This window comes from Magnolia sinica, chromosome 9, assembly GCF_029962835.1.
Source record: "Magnolia sinica isolate HGM2019 chromosome 9, MsV1, whole genome shotgun sequence".
NCBI classification, from domain to species: Eukaryota; Viridiplantae; Streptophyta; class Magnoliopsida; order Magnoliales; family Magnoliaceae; genus Magnolia; species Magnolia sinica.
In genome coordinates this window covers 19,493,971-19,516,947 of record NC_080581.1, presented here as the reverse complement: position 1 = coordinate 19,516,947, position 22,977 = coordinate 19,493,971, and the positions used below count along the sequence as shown (strand labels likewise).

The window sequence follows — 22,977 nt, the reverse complement described above, 5'->3', positions numbered from 1 at the left end:
CAACTTTGGTTTGCAGGACTTGGCTTAGGATTACGCGCAAACGTTAGATATAGGTCGAGGGTTGCCGAAATTCGATAGGGAGGATCGCGCGGGAACCTATGAAATGGTACGAACTAAGATACGGGTCTTACAGAATAGGCTTTTGAAGGGACTCTGATTCACTAGTGATCTCAGTAGTGTAAAAGTTACATAAGCCCGTGGACGCCGAATCTTGGATGGAATCGACTTACTTCCATAGAGTGCCTCTCTCGAGGGCTTAGGATGGATGAATAGGATAGTATTATGTTTGACTAGAGTCACCACCAACCAATTACTTCGAATCTATAGTCGATTAGATCCTGTATAAGCGCTTAGGATTGAGGATCCAAGGATCCTTAGCTCTAAGGTAACTCTTAAGGTTATGTTTAGAGATTCTGAGTAAGGGACTATGATTATAGAGAGAATGTGTTATGCACCCATTTTGCCTGTACAAACGTACGGTTTCTACTTCACAAGATCTAACTAATTTTTGATAAATATGATTAGTTCTCATACACAAAAGATAAAATTTAATGAATATAGGGATGACAATTGATAATCATTCCGGATTTCTAATGGGCATGATCAATCTATGCCAGTAAGTCGCAAAGCATACGTTTGAATTGACCGAGTGTTGAGTGTTATGGATGTTTGATATTATATTGATGTTTATGATAAAACATATGCTAACTAGTTGGGTTTCTTGCGGGCAAGCTTCGATTGTATTGGCAAGCCACAAAGCATACACGTAAGCCAATTAGATGTGAAAAAATAACATAATGTAATGCAGTGATGGTATATCTTTGGAGCAAGTGTGGTGAGAAGGGAATGCGTATTACATAATGCTAATGCTTGAAATTAAATGAAACTTATTAAAGACCAAATTGTTGGATAGACGGTAGTATCACAAGGCTAGATCGAGTGGCTCAAATTATGACTTAGGTGGCTCATGAGACTTAAATTCTTGTTAGGCTAAGCTAGACCAGGGCTAGACTCTCTCTCTCTCTCTCTCTCTCTCTCTCTCTCTCTCTCTCTCTCTCTCTCTCTCTCCCCTTGGTGGAGAGATGGGATGAGTATATGGCTAAGAGATTTCTGGATGCTTTCTACATGGGTGAGGATTCACTGAATTTTGGTTGATTACCGGATGCTTCCCCCCTTTCAAATGAGAAGGAGAGGGGGTATTTATAGCCTCAAAACCCAATTTTTTATATAATTCTTATAAAATCTAGAGGTAAAGTATACCTAGATAGTTTGGATTTGAGATTGTCATATGGCATCATCTCATGGATTGAATGATGTGGTAAAAGATTAAATTTGGATTTGGAGAAGGGCATCGAAGTAAATGCACATAGGCCACGCACTTGGGGCTTGTAAAATAAAAAAAAATCCACATGTTTGAGGGGTACCTTCCCAGAGAAGAGGCATACCATGTGGCTGGCGGCACGCAGGGTGCCACTGGTCCACATATGGACCTCCTCTCTCAGCATGTTACCTCCCCCACTTGTGTGGAGGATCTGTTATGAAGGATGTTGCATTGCTATTGTGCATTGTATTTCGATTGGGCTTTATTTTAGGCTTTGGTTTGAGCCAAATTTTGGGTTAGGATTGTTGGACTGGGTAAGCTAACTGGATGAGTTGACTCAAGGTTCTAGAGTTTTGGATTCCAGGGTTTAGAACTTAGGTCAACTGGGTTAACTGAGTTAAGTTGGGTCAAGTTTGGGGTTTAGGATTAGAGTTATTAGAGTTTAGGCTGCTAAGGGTCAGAGTTTAGGATTGGAGTTTTGGTTTACCATCTCTTGGTTCAAACATAATTAGCTTATCCATACAGGATGGGGTGTCTACGTAGCGCCACCATATATATATATATGTTTTATTTGCGCCCGCTCATCATTTTGAGATCTCATTTTAAGAGATGAGACCAAAAATTGGTAGATCCAAAGCCCAGGTAAACCACACCACAATAAGTAACAGGGATAATCACGCCCAATGTTGAAACTTTTCTTAGGCCCACAGTAATATTTATCTACCATCTCACTCCTTCATGGAATCACATGAACCTGAATGAAAGAAAAAAAAAATCAACTTAATCGAAAAGTACTATGCCCAAAAAGAAGTTTTCAATGGTAGACATTCAATCCCCATTGTTTCCAATTGAGCTTTGGAACCGCATGGCTTTGTGGATGATTGTGTCTGCCCCCTTCTCTAGAAAGGAATGGGTAAATCTCCATGGGGCCCACTGTGATGTATATGTTTTTCCATGCCGTCCATCCTTTCTCCCAAACCATTTTAAGGCACAAGCCTAAAAAAGTGGCAGATCCAACACTTAAGTGGACCACACCAGAGATGACTGTTGTATTTAACACAACTTGCATTTAATGTTTTGTGTATTTAATGCAGGCTAGCTTACTATTTGGTGTGTTGGAACTGCCTTAATTTTTGGCTTGTATCTTAGAATGATACGAAGAAAAGGGATAGACACCACGGATAAACATATACATCACCGTGGGCCTCACACAGATCTGTCCATTCCTTGCTGGACACAGGTGTGCCCGGACACAATCCGCTTGCATCATGGTGGGGCCAACATGGACCACTCTCGACCTCAGTAATTGAGGGGGTCACTACCGAATCCGAATCCTGAAGAAAGAGCCAAAGATGCAGATCCAAGGCGAACTTATAAAGGTGAAAGGCTACACCGAAAAGCCTCTAAACCCATCAAATCCAACTTTGCCCATCTAATAATTCGTGTGAAATCTCAGCCGCTCATTAGTAGAGATCCTCCCCTTCACGCAAAAGTTAGATATGTTCCACTCATCATCTACGCCAATAAGCGCATTGAATATAGGCCGTCAGTCAATTTTTAATCAGACAATTTTCCGGGCCAGGTACTAGTGGGGCCTACTAGATGATTGGTTGGGATCTCACATGTCAGGCTGGCACGTGTGTAGGTCCCATGACTTCAAATGGGTAGAGAAATTTGGGACTGTGGACCCCACCTTTTATCCAGCTGTTTTTATGACTCAACAATAAAAACTTAGTTTTGGAGTTTCGCCCTGCTCGTACGGACAGCGAAATGGAGGACGAAAATACCCCTCCCTTCCTTTCGAAGCCGAGCGCTGGCGCTCCTCCAACCGAGACTTGCACGAACGGCTCAAAAGAGATCAAAGTTACGTGGCCCCACAGCTATGTATTTATTATATCCACAACGTTCATCCACATTTCGAGATCATTTCAGAGCATTATCCAATTAAAAATTTTGTAGGGCCCACCATAACATTTATTTTCCATCCAATTTATTCATAAGGTCACAAAGGCCTGGATGAAGAGTAAAAAAAAATTCATAATGGTCCAAAACTTCTGTAACCCCTAAAAGGGTTTCAATGGTAGACGTTCAATTCCCCACTCCCCACTGCCTTTTGCAGTGTGGTCCACTTGATAGTTAGATTGTCTTATTTTTCGTCTCAATCCTTAATATGAGCTCGCCAAATAGATGGATGGTTTGGATATAACACAGACCTCAAGATGGGACCCACAAAAGCAACGAAAATTTCGCAACAAAAAAAAAAAGAAGAAAAAGATGAGACCGCAGTGGCTGGGATATTGCTATAGCTACGGTTATAATATATAGCTATAGATAACCATGGCCTTTTGTTTGAATTGGCGATGAATCGTGGATTCCACGATTCCACCGCACCTCGCCGTAGGATTTGGGGATGGATCGTGGAATCCGTGATTCATCACTGAGTCAAACAAAAGGCTTATGGCTACATATTATAACCGTAGCTATAGCCGTATCTTGTGCACTTTTTTAAAAAAAATTAATTAATTTTTTTAATTTTTTAATTTTTTTTTTACATGGATAATTTTATTCTACCTACATTTTTCTCTAACACATATTTATATAAATATGTATATATAAGCATATAAATTATTTTTTTTCTCTCCTCTAATTCATTTATTTGTCTATTTATCCAACAAGCATATCTCCTAAACTAGAATGATTTACTTAACGTACCACATATGATTTTGGGTTACGAGAAGCTAATTTAGCTAACAAACCTAGTTATTTTCCAAGATTCCATCGGGTCGATGGTCGAAAATCCATTTCATTCACTTCGTGGTCAATTTCAATCACTTCGCGGTCAAACTGGAATTTCAACGGGGCAAACTAGAAATTGAGCGGGGCAAATATTAAATTAAGCGGGGCAAACTAGAAATTCAGTGGGGCAAACATTAAATTAAGCGGGGCAAACTAGAAATTCAGTGGGGCAAACATGAAATTCAGTGGGGCAAACATGAAATTAAGCGGGGCAAATATGAAATTGAGTGGGGCCAATGAGAAATTGAGCGAGGCAAACATGAAATTGAGCGGGGCAAATTAGAAATTCAGTGGGGCAAATATGAATTTCAGTAGGGCAAACATGAAATTGAGCGGGGCAAACACGAAATTCAGCAGGGCAAACTATAAATTCAGCGAGGCAAATTAGAAATTGAGCGGGGCAAACATGAAATTCAACGGGGCAAACTAGAAATTCAGTGAGACAAACATGAAATTGAGTGGGGCAAACTAGAAATTGAGCGGGACAAAATTGAGCGGAGCAAACACGAAATTCAGCAGGGAAAAACTAGAAATTTAGCGGGGTAAACATGAAATTGAGCGAGGCAAACACAAAATTGAGCGGGGCAAACATGAAATTGAGCGGGGTAAACACAAAATTCAGCGAGGCAAACATGAAATTGAGCGGGGTAAATGGCGGGAAACAAAATATATTTGTGTTTTCCCTTCATTAATGTTTAAGAGACCTTATGAACCAGTTAGATGGCAAATAAACATGTTAGGCCTAGGAGCACTAGTCTATCTGGAGCTCAGAACTGGCAGGGCAGTACCTAATCCACCGTTAGGCTTTCTTAACATGTCAGCGCCTCAAATGATCACATGTTGTGCCGGAGAGAGAAGCTGATTGGCTGGTGTACAGCTGTTGTAGGTACGTGTCGTTGGAAGAGGAGCACTGATGCTCCTCGATCTCTAAGTCGTACGAACGGTTCAAAGGAGATCAAAGTTACATAGCCACACAGTGATGTATTTATTATATCTAGATCATTTTAGAGCATTATCCAAAAATTGAATTATATCTAAAGATCATCTAGACCACACCATAAATAGTAGCAGCAATAATGATTTTCACCATTAAACAATTTGTAGGGCCCACCGTAATGTTTATTTTACATCCAATCTTTTCATAAGGTCACAAACACCTGAATGAAGAGTAAAAACAAATTTCATATTGATCCAAAACTTCTATGACCCCAAAAAGGGTTTTAATGGTAGACGTTCAATCCTCTACTGGTTTTTACAGTGTGGTCCAGTTGATAATTAGATCTGTCTTATTTTTCATCTCAAGCCTTAAGACAAGCTCCCCAAATGGATGTACGATTTGGATATAACACATTCCCCATGATAAGACCCACAGAACTCTCTCCCATAGCCACTCCCCTATATAAAATGCATTCGGTCCCTAATACAAACCCCATGTTTGCCCCACTCAATTTCATGTTTGCCCCATTGAATTTCATGTTTGTCCTGCTCAATTTCTAGTTTGCTCCGCTCAATTTCATATTTACCCCGTTGAATTTCGTGTTTGCCTCGCTCAATTTCATATTTGCCCTACTGAAATTCATGTTTGCCCCGCTCAATTTCATGTTTGCCCCGTTGAATTTCTCGTTGGCCCTGCTCAATTTCATATTTGCCCTGCTCAATTTCTAGTTTGCTCCACTCAATTTCTAGTTTGCCCCGCTGATTTTCTGGTTTGCCCCGCTCAATTTCTCGTTGGCCCTGCTCAATTTCATGTTTGCCCCGCTCAATTTCTAGTTGAGCCCACTAATTTTTAACCATCGACCTGATGGAATCTTAAAAAATAACTAGATTGGTTGGCTAAAGTAGCTTCTCCTACCCCAAAATCATATGGGTATGTCAAGTAACTAATTTTGGTTTAAAAGATATTTTTATTAAATGAATAAATAAAGAAATGAAGAAAAAAAAAAAGAGAGAGAGGGAGAGAGAGAATTTTTATTTTTATTTTTTATGCTTATATATACATATTTATATAAATATGTATAAGAGAAAATTGTAGGTAGAATAAAGTTCTCCATGTAAAAAAAAAAATTTTAAAAATTAAAAAATTTTGCATAGACTAGTTATGGCTACAGTTACGGCTACAGTTATAATCCGTAGTAATAGGGAAACCCAGCTTTCCGAAATCACATTTCTTTTGTGAGTCCCATCATGAGGTCTGTATTATATCCAAACTGTCCATCTATTTGGCGAGCTCATATTAAGGCTTGTGATGAAAAAAATAAGATAGATCTAACTATCAAGTAGACCACACTATAAAAGGCAATGGGGATTTAAACGTCTTCCACTAAAACCCTTTTAAGGGTTATAGAAGTTTTGGATCATTATAAAATTTGTTTTTCATCTTCATCCAGGTCTTTGTGACCCTATGAATGAACTTAGATGGGGAGGATTTCTCACAAATATCACAGTGGGCCCCCAAAAAGTTTTTAATGGTTGATGCTCATTCAACACTGTTTGTTTCCTGTAATGTGGTACACTTGAGATTTGGATATACCTCATTTTTGGTCTCATACCATAAAATGATGTGGAAAAATATATGGACGGCATGGATGAAAAGCATACATCATGGTGGGGCCCACAGACCACCGACCATCCGCCATTGGCCGGTGGCAGGGGGAGTACCCAATCCGTTTCCGTGAAAGGAGGGGTATTTTCGTCCTCAAATTTGCTGTCCGTACGAGTAGGTCTATGTTCTTGCTTCATAAAACCTGCTGGATAAAAGGTGGGGTCCACAGTCCCAAATTTCTCTTGTTACATCCTTTGGGGTGCCATTATAAGCTATTACAGTACTCCTGCGGAGTACCTTCCTCGGTAGACCTCACTAAATGATAAAAAGGAGAATCTAGTGAAGAAAAAGGTTTTCATTTTAAAATGGATAATACTCTTCAACGGTGGACATTGCATAGTTCTAAGGAAATCCAGACCTTCCAAATTTCAATTCTAATCATGAATGACCCACAGCCACAAAAAATATATATATAAATAAATAAATAATTATAAAAAAATACACAGAGAAAATGACCAACTATTTAAGTTTTTTCCTTAAAACTTGGACCACTCACATTTTACTTGCATGGGCTGTCCTTTTTTTTTTTTTTTGTTAGCTTGTTAGTACTCCCACTGCATGGGCTGTCTGTTTTCTAAGTGCGTATTAATCATTTCCCACAGTAATTCCAATACCATTCTCGAGATGAAGTTGATGACGTTCTACACTAATTCCAATGCGATTCTCAGGTGGAGTTGACATTAAGCTTCTTTTAAAAAAAAAATAATAATAATAATAATAATAATTCTAAAACCAAGGTGAAATAATCTCATCATTGATGACGTGGTGCAGTTACATTGCACAACTTGGAAAATCTCTATTCCAGTTAAACGGATTACATGTGGGGCCACTGTGATGTATACATTTTATCTAAGTTGTTCATCTATTTTACCAGCTGATTTTAGGATATAAGCCTAAAAATGATACAAATTTAAAGCCCAAGTAAACCATCATAGGAAATAATAGGAATTAAAGCTCAAGTAGACCACATCACATGAAATGGTGGGAATAAAGCTCAAATGGACCACATAAAAGCTGTTCATCCATTCTACTAGTTGTTTTTAAGGCATGAGCCTAAAAATAATACAACTCTAAAGCCCAAGTGGACCACATAGAAGCTGTTCGACCATTCTGCTCATTGATTTTAGGGCATGAGCCTAAAAATAATACTGAGCTAAAGCTCAAGTGGACAACATAGAAGTCGTTCATTCATTCTATTAGTTGATTTTAGGGCATGAGCTTAAAAATAATACAGCTCAAAGACTCAAGTGGGTCACATTATGGGAAATATTAGAAATTAAAGCTCAAGTGGGCTACAAAGAAGCCGTCCATCCATTCTACTAGTTGATTTTAAGGCATGAGCCTAAAAATAAAACAGATCTAAAGCTCAAGTAGACCACATCCTAGGAAATAGTGGGAATTAAAGTTTAAGTGGATCCCAAGGAAATTGTTCATCCATTTTGCTAGCTGATTTTATGGCATGAGCCTAAAAATAATACAAATGTAAAGCACAAGTGGACCACAAGGAAATAGTGAGAATTGAAGGCCTACTATTAAAAACTTTTTAATGGCCTCATAAAATTTTGGCTCAAGCTGAAATTTGTGTAGGTGTGATATTATAAATAAGTTAGATGACAAACAAAATGGTCTTACATACCCTAGGAAGAAAAAAATATTTCAACTATATAAGTTTTACCATCATTGTAGCGTAGATCACTTGAGCTTTATATCTACCTTATGTTTGGGCTCATGCTTTAAAATGTTCATGTAAGATAAATTATTGGCATTGATATCTCATATACGCCATGGTTGGGCCTACAAATTTATGTCTATCCTTTTTTTAACCGAAGACAATATATATATATATATATATATATATATATATATATATATTAAACAGCCCCTTAACCATTCATTTGATGGAAGTCTATTGGACCGTCACTATTTCCTGATCAGCACTGTTTTAAAAAACATGATCCATCGATAATGTTGCACGCAAATTGAACGGTTTAGATAGACAAACGCAACTGCCACATGCGAAGTGGATGAGTCACCACCATTTCCAAAATCAACGGTGACCTCGTGTGTGAATATTCTCCATAGAAAAAAATGGAATTTGAGCCACCTACCACAGTAGATATCCATTAAAGCTGATCGGGCCCACTTTTCAAAGGGGAGCTATTTGTTACTCTGGCTGTGTACGACAATTGATACACAAGCACTTAAAAGTTGTACACATGACATATATTAACTAGAATTAAACCAACCGAATTGTGGAACCCACTTTCTCTAAGCAAACTTCAAAAAATCAGATCGGTTAAACAATCCTAGCCTTTGATTCAGGGACACTAGCTTGTCCAAACAAGGCCGTTGGATAATTTAATTTTGAACCATCCAATAAATGCCCACTAATCTGATAGGCAGATAATCAATCAAGCTTAATTTCTGGTCCATGATACATCTCAACCAGTGCCCAGAATTTGGACAGTTGTGTTTAATTACTTGAATTTCATATGCATGCAATTTGTAAGTAATTTTGAAATACTAGTGTATCATCCATCAGAGTCTACCAGAGTATCAAAGTTTTTCTCTTCTTACAACTCAACTAAGTCCATTCTCCCGTCTCAACCCCCATCATCATCAAGCCTTTAAAAGATGATTTATTTGATACTCTGGCAGAGGATGACACATGATAGGCGTGCACTCAAAAGAAACCTTAGATGCGACCCAACTCAAATTGAACCGACTAAATTGTAGTGGTTGATTTCCCCATATCACAATCTCAAAATTAGATTAGTTAAACAATCATAATATCAGATTAAGTTGGTTTCTAAATGCCTGTGTATCATCCTTCACACTCAACCAGAGTATTAAATCTTTGCTGATGTTTAACTACTCCACATGATGAGAAAAACGAGAGCTTGGGTGGGATTTTCTCATTCAAGGAAAAACTCATTTGAGTTTATTAAGGAGGCTGCTCTACATGCCTCTCCTTTGAGAGAAATCCACTCTTTGATTTCTGGGTTTTGAAGGTAGAGATCTGTAGAAATGGCAGGTGGGTCTTTTCAACCATCAGGTGTGGCTAAGGAAAGAGCTCAAGAGTATGAAGGGAGGGTCACCTTGTTTGTGGTCATGGCGTGTTTGGTCGCCGCCATCGGTGGATCGATCTTCGGTTATGATATTGGGATTTCAGGTAATTTTCATGCCTCATTTAAATTGAAAAAAATAAAAATAAATCTTTAGGCATGTTTGGATGATATTTACAAGCACGTTTAATGCATTTTTTCGCCTATACCTGTTGAAAATGGAGCTATGGTTATGATTGTGGTAGCCCACCTAGTAATTCAATGGCCTAAAATTTTCGGTGAGGCATTTTATTGTGGCATCAAGTTGAATGAACGGTTCAATTAATGATATGTAGCAATATAGAAGCATGGATTGATCAACTGGGGGCTGAAAGTGAGGTGATCCACTAAATTCAGGTGGGCCTTCATCGTGGGCCCCACCTGATGATTGGCCCACTTGGGCTTATGTTCTACAACAATCTTTTTTGTGGGCCCCACTGAAAGTTAGATGATCCAATAACATTAGGTGGGGCTGTGAACGTATGATATTGAATGCACAAGTGTGGCCCATTTGATTTTTCTGAGCCAGGCATTCATCATGGGGCCCACCTGGTGACTGGCCCACTTGGGTGGCCCATGTACTACAACGATCATTTTCGTCAATTTCTCCTTAGAATTTCTCAACGTTCGAAAAAGAGAATGGGTTGCAATGTATTCTTTTTTGAATTTGGTAGGAGGAGTTACATCAATGGATCCATTCCTGAAGAAATTCTTCCCAGAAGTGTATAGAAAGAAGAACTACCGAACTGAGAACAACTACTGCAAGTATAACAATCATGGCCTAGCTGCATTCACCTCTTCGCTCTATCTAGCAGGCCTTGTCGCATCACTGGCAGCCTCACCAGTGACTAGAAAGTACGGCCGACGGGCCAGCATTTTGTGTGGTGGGATTAGCTTTCTTGTTGGGGCCTCCCTCAATGCCGGGGCCGTAAATTTGGCAATGCTGCTATTGGGTCGGATCATGCTCGGCGTCGGGATTGGATTTGGAAATCAGGTAATGTCACTCCATCTCACCATCTCTTCTATGAAATTTCATCACACTCCAATTGAGGAAGGATTACTAAGTAGTGAGGCCTAGTTTCATAATGGGCCACTTTAATCCATAGTTTGGCCAATTGGGTGGATGATCTGAACCGTTTATCTGATGGGCCTTACAAAATATGACATGTACTTTCAACAACAGACGGACGGTTGAGAAAACATTCGAGTGTGATCGAGTTCAATAGGCCCATTCATATTCCCAGAACTTCCTCATGACTAGTCTGGCAAATGGATCAGACCAGGCCTAGCCGAACCCAACCGGGTTCTAGTCGGGTCAAGACGGACCAACCCATTTAAATAGTCCACCCACCAACCACATTGAATTAGCCAGCCGGGCTGGGCCAGGCTTTTTTCAAGCCCAGGACAGCCAGCCTACAGCCTGAAAGCCCAGCCCAGATCAGTGACCGTTATTTTGTGCAATCTCCATTGCCAGATGGACTGTATCGATTATCTGACTAATCCAGCCAACAGACCATAGAAACAGCCAAAAAACCCATACAATGTCAAACCATCTACGTACATAACGACAACAGCATAAGCGACAATGGGAAGTAATGGCCAGCACATACATGAATTTCCATGATTTAATCAGTTTAAGACTTGGGTTTTTGCATGTGGCAGTTCTACATGCTGACACGTGCCAGCACATGCATGTGTAAGAACATCATAGCCATCTATAAGGTGAGACACATAGTAAATGAAAAAAGAAAAGAAAAAGAAAAAACTCTGTACACAGCTGTAATTAGGTATAAAGGTACTGCATCAAATTATTTATAATAAAAGCCTAAGTATTTTAAACCATCTTACTATATGTGAGACCTACCAGTATTACTTTTAAAAAGTCAATGACTAAAGTTGCAATTTGATTCAATGGGATCTCAAATCATTCCGTTATGATATTCACTTGTGAATATGGGTATCCCAAATCGGTTATGTAACGGCCATTATGTGTCAGAAGGTCGAAACGGCCACTATGTATGTTATAGAAAAAAAAAAAGGCCATAACGGCCTTGTAATGGCCCTGTGATGGACCGTAATAATACTCTTATTTAATAACCATGTAACAGGCCATAACAACCTTTAAATGATTTCATTTATTTTTTTTTAACGTCATTATAATATCATAATAGTAATAGTGGTGGCCGTTACAGCTATCGTTGCCATAAACTCTTAATCTAAGTTACTCACTTAGTTAACTCTTCTTTTTAATAAGAGTGGAGTTATCCTTACTCCAAGGAAGTTGACTTCTCAGCTGTCCACCTCTAGATGAGTAATGCATCTCTTTTTTTAAGACATTTCATATAAATATATTTATAGGGGTGCTAACCTCCCCACTTTCTTGAAGACCTTGCAACATCTCTATTTTTTTATTATAGTTACATGTGGCATGTCTAATCATGCATCTGGTCCGTTCATTCATTCAACTGGGCCATAGTGAAAAATCACATTGACTATGATCTTGACCGTGTAGTCAATGCCAAGAGAAATGGACAAAAGATGGTATGGATTGATAATTGGAAGTGGGTCCATGTGTCATTTAAAGATTTTGGGGACGTAAACATTTCCTTGTTAATTCATCATTTTTAAAATACATTCTAGCAGATGTTAGACTAGACCCTGCTTGGCTGGAAATTAACTAGGTTTTCGGGTTTTTGAAAAAATGATGTGCATGGGTCCTGCATGATAAACATGAAGCATAACTTTAAAATAATAATAATAATAATAAAATTCAAACTGGATATACTTCATGATTAACACAAACTCAAAACCATAACTTGAAGATGATTTGGAAAAAGAACGGTGTGGCTCTTTTACTCCTTCCCACGAGCTTTGTGATTGGCACGTTTAAACTACTCACTCATATTTATAGAATTGTATCCTAACTACAACAAAGTTTTCATGCTAAGAGAGAGATCTCTACGACAATTCTTGTAAGGTACTTTATCTGTTCAGCAAGTCAAATTTGTTATAGCTCATGCAATTCTGTTTATACTTGTCTTGGCGTAGTCCACACTAACCAATGGAATATCGCCACATGTTGGTAATATGTACGAATGATGGATGAAATCTCACTTGTGTTCTAAGGATATCTTCCGACTGTAAGATTATCTGGATGCGGAAATCCAGGGATCTGTCTGTGCATAGGACATGGGGATCAAGGGTTCGGACGGCTTACCTAACTGAGACGCCATGTATATCATATAAGAATACCAAAATACCAATGTTGCAGTCTTCCTTTCCTTCATACCCTTATTCAGAACCATAAATGGGAATTCGGCTTCTGTCGTAGTGTAGGATCGAGGACCAGCAGTCTCTTATATATAGTCTACGGAGAGAGAGTTTGAAACCCATCACAACTCTCTCTCCCACGCTCCACATCTCTGTGTCCTAGTTCAACTCAAGTAGCCCTGCATAAGGCTATAGCATTCCGCCCCTAATACGATGTTGTGCAGATAGGCTACGCAGCGGATCACCTGAAGTGGGGCCCACTGGTGTACTTTAATCATATAGTCTAACTGAAGGATAATCCAAACCGTTAATCAGTAAGGCCCACCACATAGAGTTCTTACATTCTCCCACTTGGGCCTCATCGAGCAATGTCAATGATTGTCATATAGAATAATATTGAAAATAAGTTTTGATTTTAAGAAAACATCCAAATGGTTAACCAATGGAATAGTTAGACAATATGAGTAATGATATTCAATCTAGTCCATCAAGACTGTCAGTATCGAAACGCGGTAGTTGTCACAACATTTAATTTAGGCAAAGTGAGGCTAAGCGCGTTCACAAGTACTTTCAATCTTAACGACATAGATCAGAAGCTAGGAAATATGGTATAAGGATTACACACTTTAGTGTGATGATATGTGTCTATCCTTAAGAGGTCCTAAAGCTTTTACATGTCTCCAACGAGACACGACTGTAGTTCTACTTACTCAAAATTTACGCATATATATAAAGAAGCAGAAATAAATCTATATATCAAAATCATCCAAAAAATAAACTGCATACAACGAGATCTCTAAATGTCTATGAAAATCAAAATACGCTCACCTCCCACTAACTGAAAACATCTATGGGATCAATGACTCTCATGGATGTCACATGTTCCTGAAATGACGTGATAGGGAGCCCTTTAGTGAGCGGATCTGCAATCATCTACTTGGTACCGATGAATTCCATAAGCACTTGATGATTCTAAACTCTTTCCTTTATAACAAGATATTTGATGTCAATATACCTCGACCTTGACGAATGCTTGTTGTTACTAGAGAAGAAAATAACAGCTAAATTATCACAAAATATTCTCAAGGGTTTCAGGATATGCTCCAGTACCCGCAAAACTGAGAAGAAACTCTGTAACCATAGTGCCTGATTAGATGCCTTGTAGTAGGCAATAAATTCAGCTTCCATGATGGACAAGGCTATGGTAGACTATTTCACACTTTTCCATGATACAGCTCCTCCAACTATCATGAAGATGTATCCTGAGGTAGACTTCTTAGTGTCAACGCAGCCTGCGAAGTCTGCGTCTGAATATCCGATCAACTCCAACTGATTAGATCTTCTGTATGTGAGTTTGAAGTCTTTCGTTCTCTATAGATACCGTAAAACTTTCTTTGCAGCTATCCAATGTTGCATTCCTAGATTAGATAAGTATCTTCCCAACATTCTAGTGACAAAGGCAATATCCGGTCGCGTACAGACTTGAGCATACATGATGCTCCCTACTACTGATGCGTACGGAAATTCTTTCATTTGATTATTTTTCAAATCATTCTTTGGACACTGAAATAGGCCAAATTTGTCACCCTTCACAATGGGCGACTGTTTGGAAGCACAATTTTGCATGCCATACTTTTTGAGTACCCTAGTAATATAGGCCCTCTGTGACAGGCTGAGCAGTCCAAGTGTTCTGTCACGGCAAATCTCAATGTCGATAACGTAAGAAGCTTCACCAAAATTTTTCATTTCAAATCTTTGAGATAAGAATTTTTTTTGTGTCACTCAACATCCTGGTATCACTGCTAGCCAACAGAATGTCATCAACATACAAAATCATCATAACGAACTTACTTCCACTGATTTTAATGTAGATACATTCATCTGCAGTGTTTTCTACAAAGCTATATAAGGAAATTACTTCATGAAACTTTAGGTACCACTGTCGCGATGCCTGTTTCAACCCATAGATGGATTTCTTTAATTTACCTTTGGGCTGCAACATGTATACATTCTCATTCAGATCTCCATTGAGAAATGTAGTCTTTACATCCATCTGATGTAACTCTAAATCCAAATGAGCTACAAGAGCCATTATGATCCTGAATGAGTCTTTCTTAGATATTGGTGAGAAAGTGCCCTTAAAGTCAATGCCTTCACATTGGTTAAAACTCTTGGCAACAAGTGTTGTTTTATATCTTTCGACATTACCCTTGGAGTCCCTCTTGGTTTTAAATATCCATTTACAACCAATCGGCTTTATTCTAGTGGGTAACTCTACAAGATCTCATACTTTATTGTCCCTCATGGATTTCAATTCATCTTTCATTGCATCAAACCAACGAGAAGGATCGGCACTCTATTTGACTTGTGTAAAGGATTCATGATCCTTTTCCACCCATGTGTCAAAGTCGTGCTCCTGTAAGTATACGATGTAATCGTCTCGATTTACAGGTCTTCTCTCTCTTTCAGATCTTCTCACTGGTTCAGTTTTTGGGTCTGATCTTGATTTTCCTCATCAATGGTTTGTACATGAGGTTCTATATGGTGTTCTGCAGTGACTGCAGGATCATCTACATTATTAATATCCACGTGATCTGAAGTGACTATGACTGGGGTCACAGCCCTTTGTTCCTCAAATATAAAATTTCTAATGTTCGAGCTCTCACTGTTTTCAGTGTCCTCAATGAATCTAACATTCTCAGTCTCAACAATCCTGATAAAGTGGGAAAGACAGTATAATCGATAGCCTTTTGATCTTTCTGGATATCCAATGAAGAAACAACTTATGGTTCTAGGATCAATCTTCTTTTATATGGGTTATAAATTTTGGCGTCAACAGGATAACCCCAAACATGTAGATATCGAAGACTTGGTTTTCTCTCATTCCACAACTCAAAAGGAGTTTTGCTCACTGCTTTGATGGGAACCTTGTTTAGTATATGAACTATGGTTTTGATCGCATCACCCCACAGAGATTCTGGCAATGTTGAGTTGTTGACCATGCTTCGCACCATATCCATTAGGGTGCGATTGCGTCTCTCAGCCATACCATTCTGCTTTGGAGTACCAGGCATAGTGTACTGAGCGAAAATGTCACAATCCTGTAGGTATCTAGCGAATGGCTCTGGATTGCGTCCCGATTCATCATATCTGTCATAGTATTCACCACCACGGTCAAATCTGACAACTTTGATCCCTTTATTGAGTTGATTTTCAACTTCGGCCTTATAGATCTTAAAAGCATCCAGGGCATCTGATTTCTCATTGATAAGGTAGAGGTACCCGAAATGAGAGTAGTCATCTATGAAGGTGATAAAATATTTGTATCCACTCCATGAAGCTGTATTGTCCACAAATGTCTGTATGTATCACCTCTAAGAGACCTACACTCCTGGTTAGTTCTGGTCTGTTTTCCCTTTGTGCAATCAATGCACACTTTATAGTCAAAGAAGTCCAGAGAATGTAAAATCCCTTCTCCCACAAGCCTGTTTAATCTCTCACGAGATATATGGCATAGCCGCCTGTGCCATAACATAGAAGAATTCTCATAGTCTAGCCTTCGCTTGGATCCTACTTTATTTCCATGCAAGGTATTAATATTATAGACGTGAGAGGCAATCAAGTCTAACTGGTATAAGTTGTTTACTATAGAGCCAGTTCAAACTTTAATTGAATTAAAGTAAATACTAAAGCTTTTATTCCCAAAGTGAAATGAATATCCCAACTTATCCAAATAGAAAATTGAAACTAAATTGCGTCTTATAGACGGCACATAAAATGTATCTACTAAATCTAAAAAATAACCAGACTTCAACTTAAGCCTATAGACTCTTATTGCCTACATGTCAACCTTGACACCATTGCCTATGTATACTGAGCACTCTGCATCAGTTGGTGGCCTGGCCTTAATAATTCCTGCATAGAAGTGCATATGTGAATAGTAATTCCTGAATCTATCCACCAGGAATCCGCTAACATATCGGTCAAATTAGATTCAAAACAGACAAGAACAGAATGATTACCTTTTTTAAGAGCCAATTCTTAAATCCTTTGCAGTCTTTCTTTAGATAACCCGCCTTTTTGCAAAAGAAGAACGGTTCACCTTTAACCCGTTTGCATTTTGATCCATTTCCAGATTGATTCTCATAGTTTCCAGATGGAAGACCAGAGAATCCATTATTAGAATCTTGTTTCCTTTTCCTTTTAACTTTATTCCCTTGTCCATGCCCTTGACCTAAAGTCACCATATTAACATTTTGAACTTTGACCATCCGCCTGATCATGTCTTCTTCTTGGACGCATTGAGTGATAAGTTCATCCAATGTCCGCATGTCCTTTAGAGTGTTATAGTTTACTAGGAACGTGTCGAATTGAGGAGGTAGGTTGTTCATGATCAAATGAACCAGTTGATCATCAATGAGTACAAGCCCTAAAGAACGGATCTAAGAAACAATTTCGATCTAATTTACAATGTATTCACGAATATTGCCTTTTTCGTCATAGGATGAGCGAGTCAATTTATTCAAAAGAATGCCCACTTCAGACTTATCAGATTTCTTGAATCGTTTTTCCATTTCAGTCAAGAAAGTTTTGGCCTTATCTGTTTCAGGCATGGCACCCTTCATCGATTCAAAAATTAAATACTCAATGACTTTCAGGTATATATCATTTGATCTAAATCATGCCTCCCATCGATTATATTCTACTTCAATGGCATTATCAGATGGTTTTGGCAGTTCTGGTGTTATCAAGGCAAGATCTAATTGAAGGCAGCCCAGTACAACTTCAATGACAATCTTCCATTGAGTATAATTAGACTCATTTAGGGCAGGGACTTGATGCGTATTAGTTGGAATTAAGACTGAAATAGAAGAGATACATATATACTCAATTTCGTGAATGTAAACAAAATATCAGGCAAAAAATAATTAATTCAATTTCTAAGGGAGGCATCAACTTAATTATCTAAGATGAAGATGGGCCCAACCATCACATCCTGGTGAGAATATGTTACATCATCATCATTCCTCCCGTGGGTAGTAATAATAACATGCCAGTGATCCTCCTGAACATGAAGCTAAGTGATGTCAGTGATTAAATCTGACACACTCAACACCTGTGGGTGAGATGAGTCTTTCAACTTTACATTACCAGCATCATTTACTTCACCCGTTCACGTGTCTGCCAAATGGTAAACGTCTGTATTTTCATTACCATATGCATGAAAACGTGAACACAACTGTATGCAATCCTCTTCATCCCAATGTCACAAGTTTGTACTTGTAAAATTTTCATCGATTGAGGTCACTATGGTGGCTAACACAACCGAATCCAAAACTACAAATGTAGACTTAGGATTGCGATCATAATCATGCCCCTCTATGGATTATATCTTAATTAGTCTGATGCGGCCCATAAGTTAGTTGATATTAACCCTTTTGGAAATAAAGGAACCTTAAAGTGAAACAAACGGAAAGGTTTCACACCATATATTCCAATGGTCCATATCAACTCTTAAGTATGGGTGATGGGCCAACAATGGGGCCAAATCAGGACTCTTTATTAATGAGTGTTACAAGTCTAAATTTATAACATTCTCATGATGGATGGATGACAAATGCTTAGATTCTTACATTAACGTACATAAGTGGACACATCAGATTCAATACTTGATAGGGTTCTATGTTTTATATATAGTGGGCCTAGTATGAAGCCAGGGCCCATAACCGAAGCCTGAATCAGTGCAATTCGGGTCTGCAAAACCTGAGTACAAAGTGGGTCCTGATGGCAGACTCGAATGGGTGTAATCAAGTCCAAAAGAATCGGACATAAGAGCCCTATTCTCGCATGAAATAGGTAGAGAGAAAATTTCTCTGCATCTGGAGATGATGGCCGAAGATGAGAACACGGCGCCGGCATCCTTCTCAAATCTGAAGGTGTGGCAAAATCTTCGACCAATGAGGGCAACAGTAGAAGGGAGAGAGAAAGAAATTCCCTTTGCCGCAAATGGATCCACAACCTAGTCAAAGATCTAGTCGCCTTTAATCACGATGTCGATCAAAGCGATTATGATGGCACTACCATCCCTGATGATGGGTGTCGTGGCTGACAGTGATGCTATAAGCGAAAGATGCCAATGGTGGACCCGAAATCTAGGTTCGCCTCCATGGAAGATACAGGTAAGGATTTGAAATCAAAAAACCCTAATGTCTGATATAGGATTCGAATTGAAATCCCCAATAACACTAATTTGGGGATCATAATCTGAAATCCCTAACCATCTAGATTTAAGGTTCGAAAAATTCCTAATTTAAGTGATTTAAATCCCTAATCCATGTACAAATATTGGGGACTAAGGATCTGAAATCCTAACTGCAACTGGAGTAGAGATCTAGGTTCCAAAATCCCTAATCGAAATCTGTAATGGGGGATGGGGATCTGAATTTCTCCAATTCTGGGATTCGATTTGGGTCTAATCTGGAATCCCTGATATTCTGATTTGGGAATTAAAATCCCTAACTACTTGTCTGGATTTGGGGTTATAGAACTAAAATCCCTAATTTGTGATTCGGGATTCGAAATCCCTAATTATCCTGATTTGAGTATTCGAATCTGAGATCCCTAATTATCTTAATTTAGGGTTTCGAAAAATCTCCAATTTGGAATTTGGGGGTTCTGAATTGAAAATCCCTAATTTTCTCTATTTGGTGATTCAAATCTGAAATCCCTAATTTTTCTCAAGTTGGGGATTCAAATCTGAAATCCCTAATTATCCTCGATTTCTGAATTCAGGGATTCAAAAATCCCTAATCTTATTTCGAAATTCGAAACCCCAATTTGCCTAATTTGGAAATTCAAAAATCTGATTATGAATATGAATATCTAATGGATGAATCTGAATCTGATCATCCATGTCTCTGCACAGTGGCTCTGATACCAACTGTAAGATTATCTAGATGCGGAAATCCAGGGATCTGTCTGTGCATAGGACATGTGGGGATCAAGGGTTCGGACGGCTTACCTAACTGAGACGTCATGTATACCAGATAAGAATACCAGAATACCAATGCTGCAGTCTTCCTTTCCTTCACACCCTTATTCAGAACAATAGATGGGAATTCGGCTTCTGTCATAGTGTAGGATCGGGGAACCAGCAGTCTTTTACATAGAGTCTGTGGAGAGAGATTTGAAACCCAATCCCACACTCCACATCTTCGTGTCCTAGTTCAACTCAAGTAGCCCTACGGAAAGCTATAGCATTTTGCCCCTAATACGTTGTTGCGCAGATAGGCTACGCAGTGGATCACCTGAAGTGGGGCCCACTGGTGTACTTTAATCACAAAGTCCAGCTAAAGAACAATCCAGACTGTTGATCAGTAAGGCCCACCACATAAAGTTCTTACACCGACCCCACTTTATTTGACAACACATTACCTACCAAAATCAAAATTGCTTAGAGTCGTATGCATATCTACGATTGAGAAAAGCGAGACACTACGAGAGGAACACGTGGTCATTGTATGAGTGGCACGTGTGATCGAGTAGTGTGCTCGACAAGTGTATAAAGCCCCATCGAGACTGAAAATCTTTTGATACGAGATACGTACGGCAATGCCATCTCACACAATTATGCTAAATAAATAAAAACAGAGACATTCGATACTTTCGCAGAGACAACGGAGTACCAAGAAACAGATTATTCCCAAATTAGTAGGAGATTTTGGAATGTAATGGGGAATCCAAGTCCGACTGAGATACGATCATAACCTTAGAGGATAAAACGTGTACCGGCAAGGAAACCTTGATATGGCCATCACCCTTCCCAGTCTATACAAATATCACTCGATGAGGAGTTGAGGGCACCTCTGAGCGAACACACAACTTCTCTCACAGCGCAATGTTGTCCATCCTAATTTTAGTCTTAGGCCCTCCACTTCTGTCAGTCCCTTGCCACAACAAATTCGGAGTTTAGCATAGTTTAGATTGCTACTGTTCAACATCATCGCTGCAATATACTTAAGATCATTGTAAATATCCACAACCACCATCGTCGAATCCCCGATCAACCGAGTCCATTCTTGAAAGATCATAATGGTCACATCCTGTTGGCCATTCACCTCAATTGCCTGTTTGCACGGAGAATTGTAGGTAATTTATTTTTTATTTTCTTTGTTTATTTTAATTTATTGTCGTTTATTGTATTAATCCTAATTCAAAATCAATAAAATTGACAATCCGTCCTTTATTTTTAATTTTAATTAACCATTATTGCATCACTGAGAAACCTGAGAACCGTGATCACCATTGAAAGAAAAGTCTTTAGCTCAAGGTAAAAGGATCTCATTGAATAACTAAACCTCCCCTTCCAAATCACCTAATCGTTATACCTTAGTAGATAGATATTCAGGTCAACCTTCACAAGTCTAATGCCACGACTGATTTTGCACCCGGGGTCACTAGTGTTTAATCAAACTCAAGTCGAGTACTATTGGGGCGACGCGCGAAAGTAACCCCAAGTTAGAATCAAATAATAAGAGATCAAATAAATCAAGTACACAAAGAACACAAGATTTTATGTGAAAAAAATCCTTGTAGGAAAAAACCATGGCACAAAGCGACAACGAATCCATTATGATAATCAATGTTACGAGAGATGGAAGTTTACCAATCCAAGAATACACCCTGAAAATCATACAAAAAACCCTAGCTTTGATCTCCATTTGCTCACCAAAAGCCCTAAGCACATTTCCAATACCCTAATCCTTAATTACAAACCCTTAAATAAGATTAAAATTGAATTAAGAAACAAAACCCATAATTCCGTCAAATTGTGTAAGTCAATGGGAGCTTCGATCATATCGAGTGCCATCGACGACCCATCGATGGGATCGAAGTCATCTTCGATCAGATTGATTTGGACCTAAAACTGTCCAACGATGGCCAAAAAATTGAATTTTGTTGATGGGATCGAGTGGTATATCAATGCCAACAATTGACCCGATTACAGACAAATGTAAGACATCTGACAACAATCTCCACCATGTCTTCAATTATCACCAACCATAGCTCCAAGCTTCATCTCTAATTGCCTCCATCATCATCGTTGTTTCTCGTGCAAACACCATCTTCGTCAAGCCTTTTCCAAGCCCGGAAAAGTCACACAAATCTTAATTTTTTTTGTAGTAACCACCTTCGTAAGCATGTCTGCTGGATTTACGCTTGTCTGGAGCACTTCGCCTTCCTTATGCACCTGTCAAATAAAATAATCATAAACATCAATATGTTTAGTACGAGAACGGTGAACTGAGTTTTTCACCAAATTGATCGTACTTTTGCTCTCACAATTTATTAGCACGGCTTCCTACCGAAGCACAAATTGATTTATCATCCCTATCAATCAAACACCTTCTTTGAATGCTTCTTTCACCGTCATACATTCTGATTCGGTTGTGAAAAGAGCCACCACAGACTAAAGCTTCAACATCCAACTGATCTCTCCACCTGCTAGCACAAACGAGTAGCCGAGAGTCAATCACCTATTATCCACATTACCTATGTAATTAGCATTCACATAGCCTACCAACTTGTCATCAGACTTTTCAAACATCAAGACGTAGTCTACTGTACCTCGAATATACCAAAGTAACTATTAATTGCCTCCCAGTGTTGCTTGTCAGGGTTAGCCATATATCTGCTCACAACACACACTGCATATGAAATATCAGGTCTTGTAGAGACCATGACATATAACAAACTACCAACAGTGCTCAAATAGGGTACACAAGACATCACTTGTTTTTCTTCATATGTAGTAGGACATTGTTTAGAAGAAATGCTAAAGTGAACAACATGGGGTGTGTTAACCGGTTTCACCTTGTCCATAT

General features: G+C 38.8%; 1 protein-coding gene across 1 annotated transcript in view; it reads left to right on the top strand.

Annotated features, from left to right (window-relative positions):
- The first annotated feature begins 9,597 nt into the window (after nt 1-9,597).
- LOC131257019 (sugar transport protein 7) overlaps nt 9,598-22,977 on the top strand; it is a 28,014-nt gene continuing 14,634 nt past the window's right edge. The window contains exons 1-2 of the mRNA XM_058258183.1: nt 9,598-9,891; nt 10,498-10,817. Coding sequence (XP_058114166.1) covers nt 9,747-9,891; nt 10,498-10,817 — 465 coding nt within the window. The 5' untranslated portion in view covers nt 9,598-9,746. The remainder of the gene's footprint in view (nt 9,892-10,497; nt 10,818-22,977) is intronic.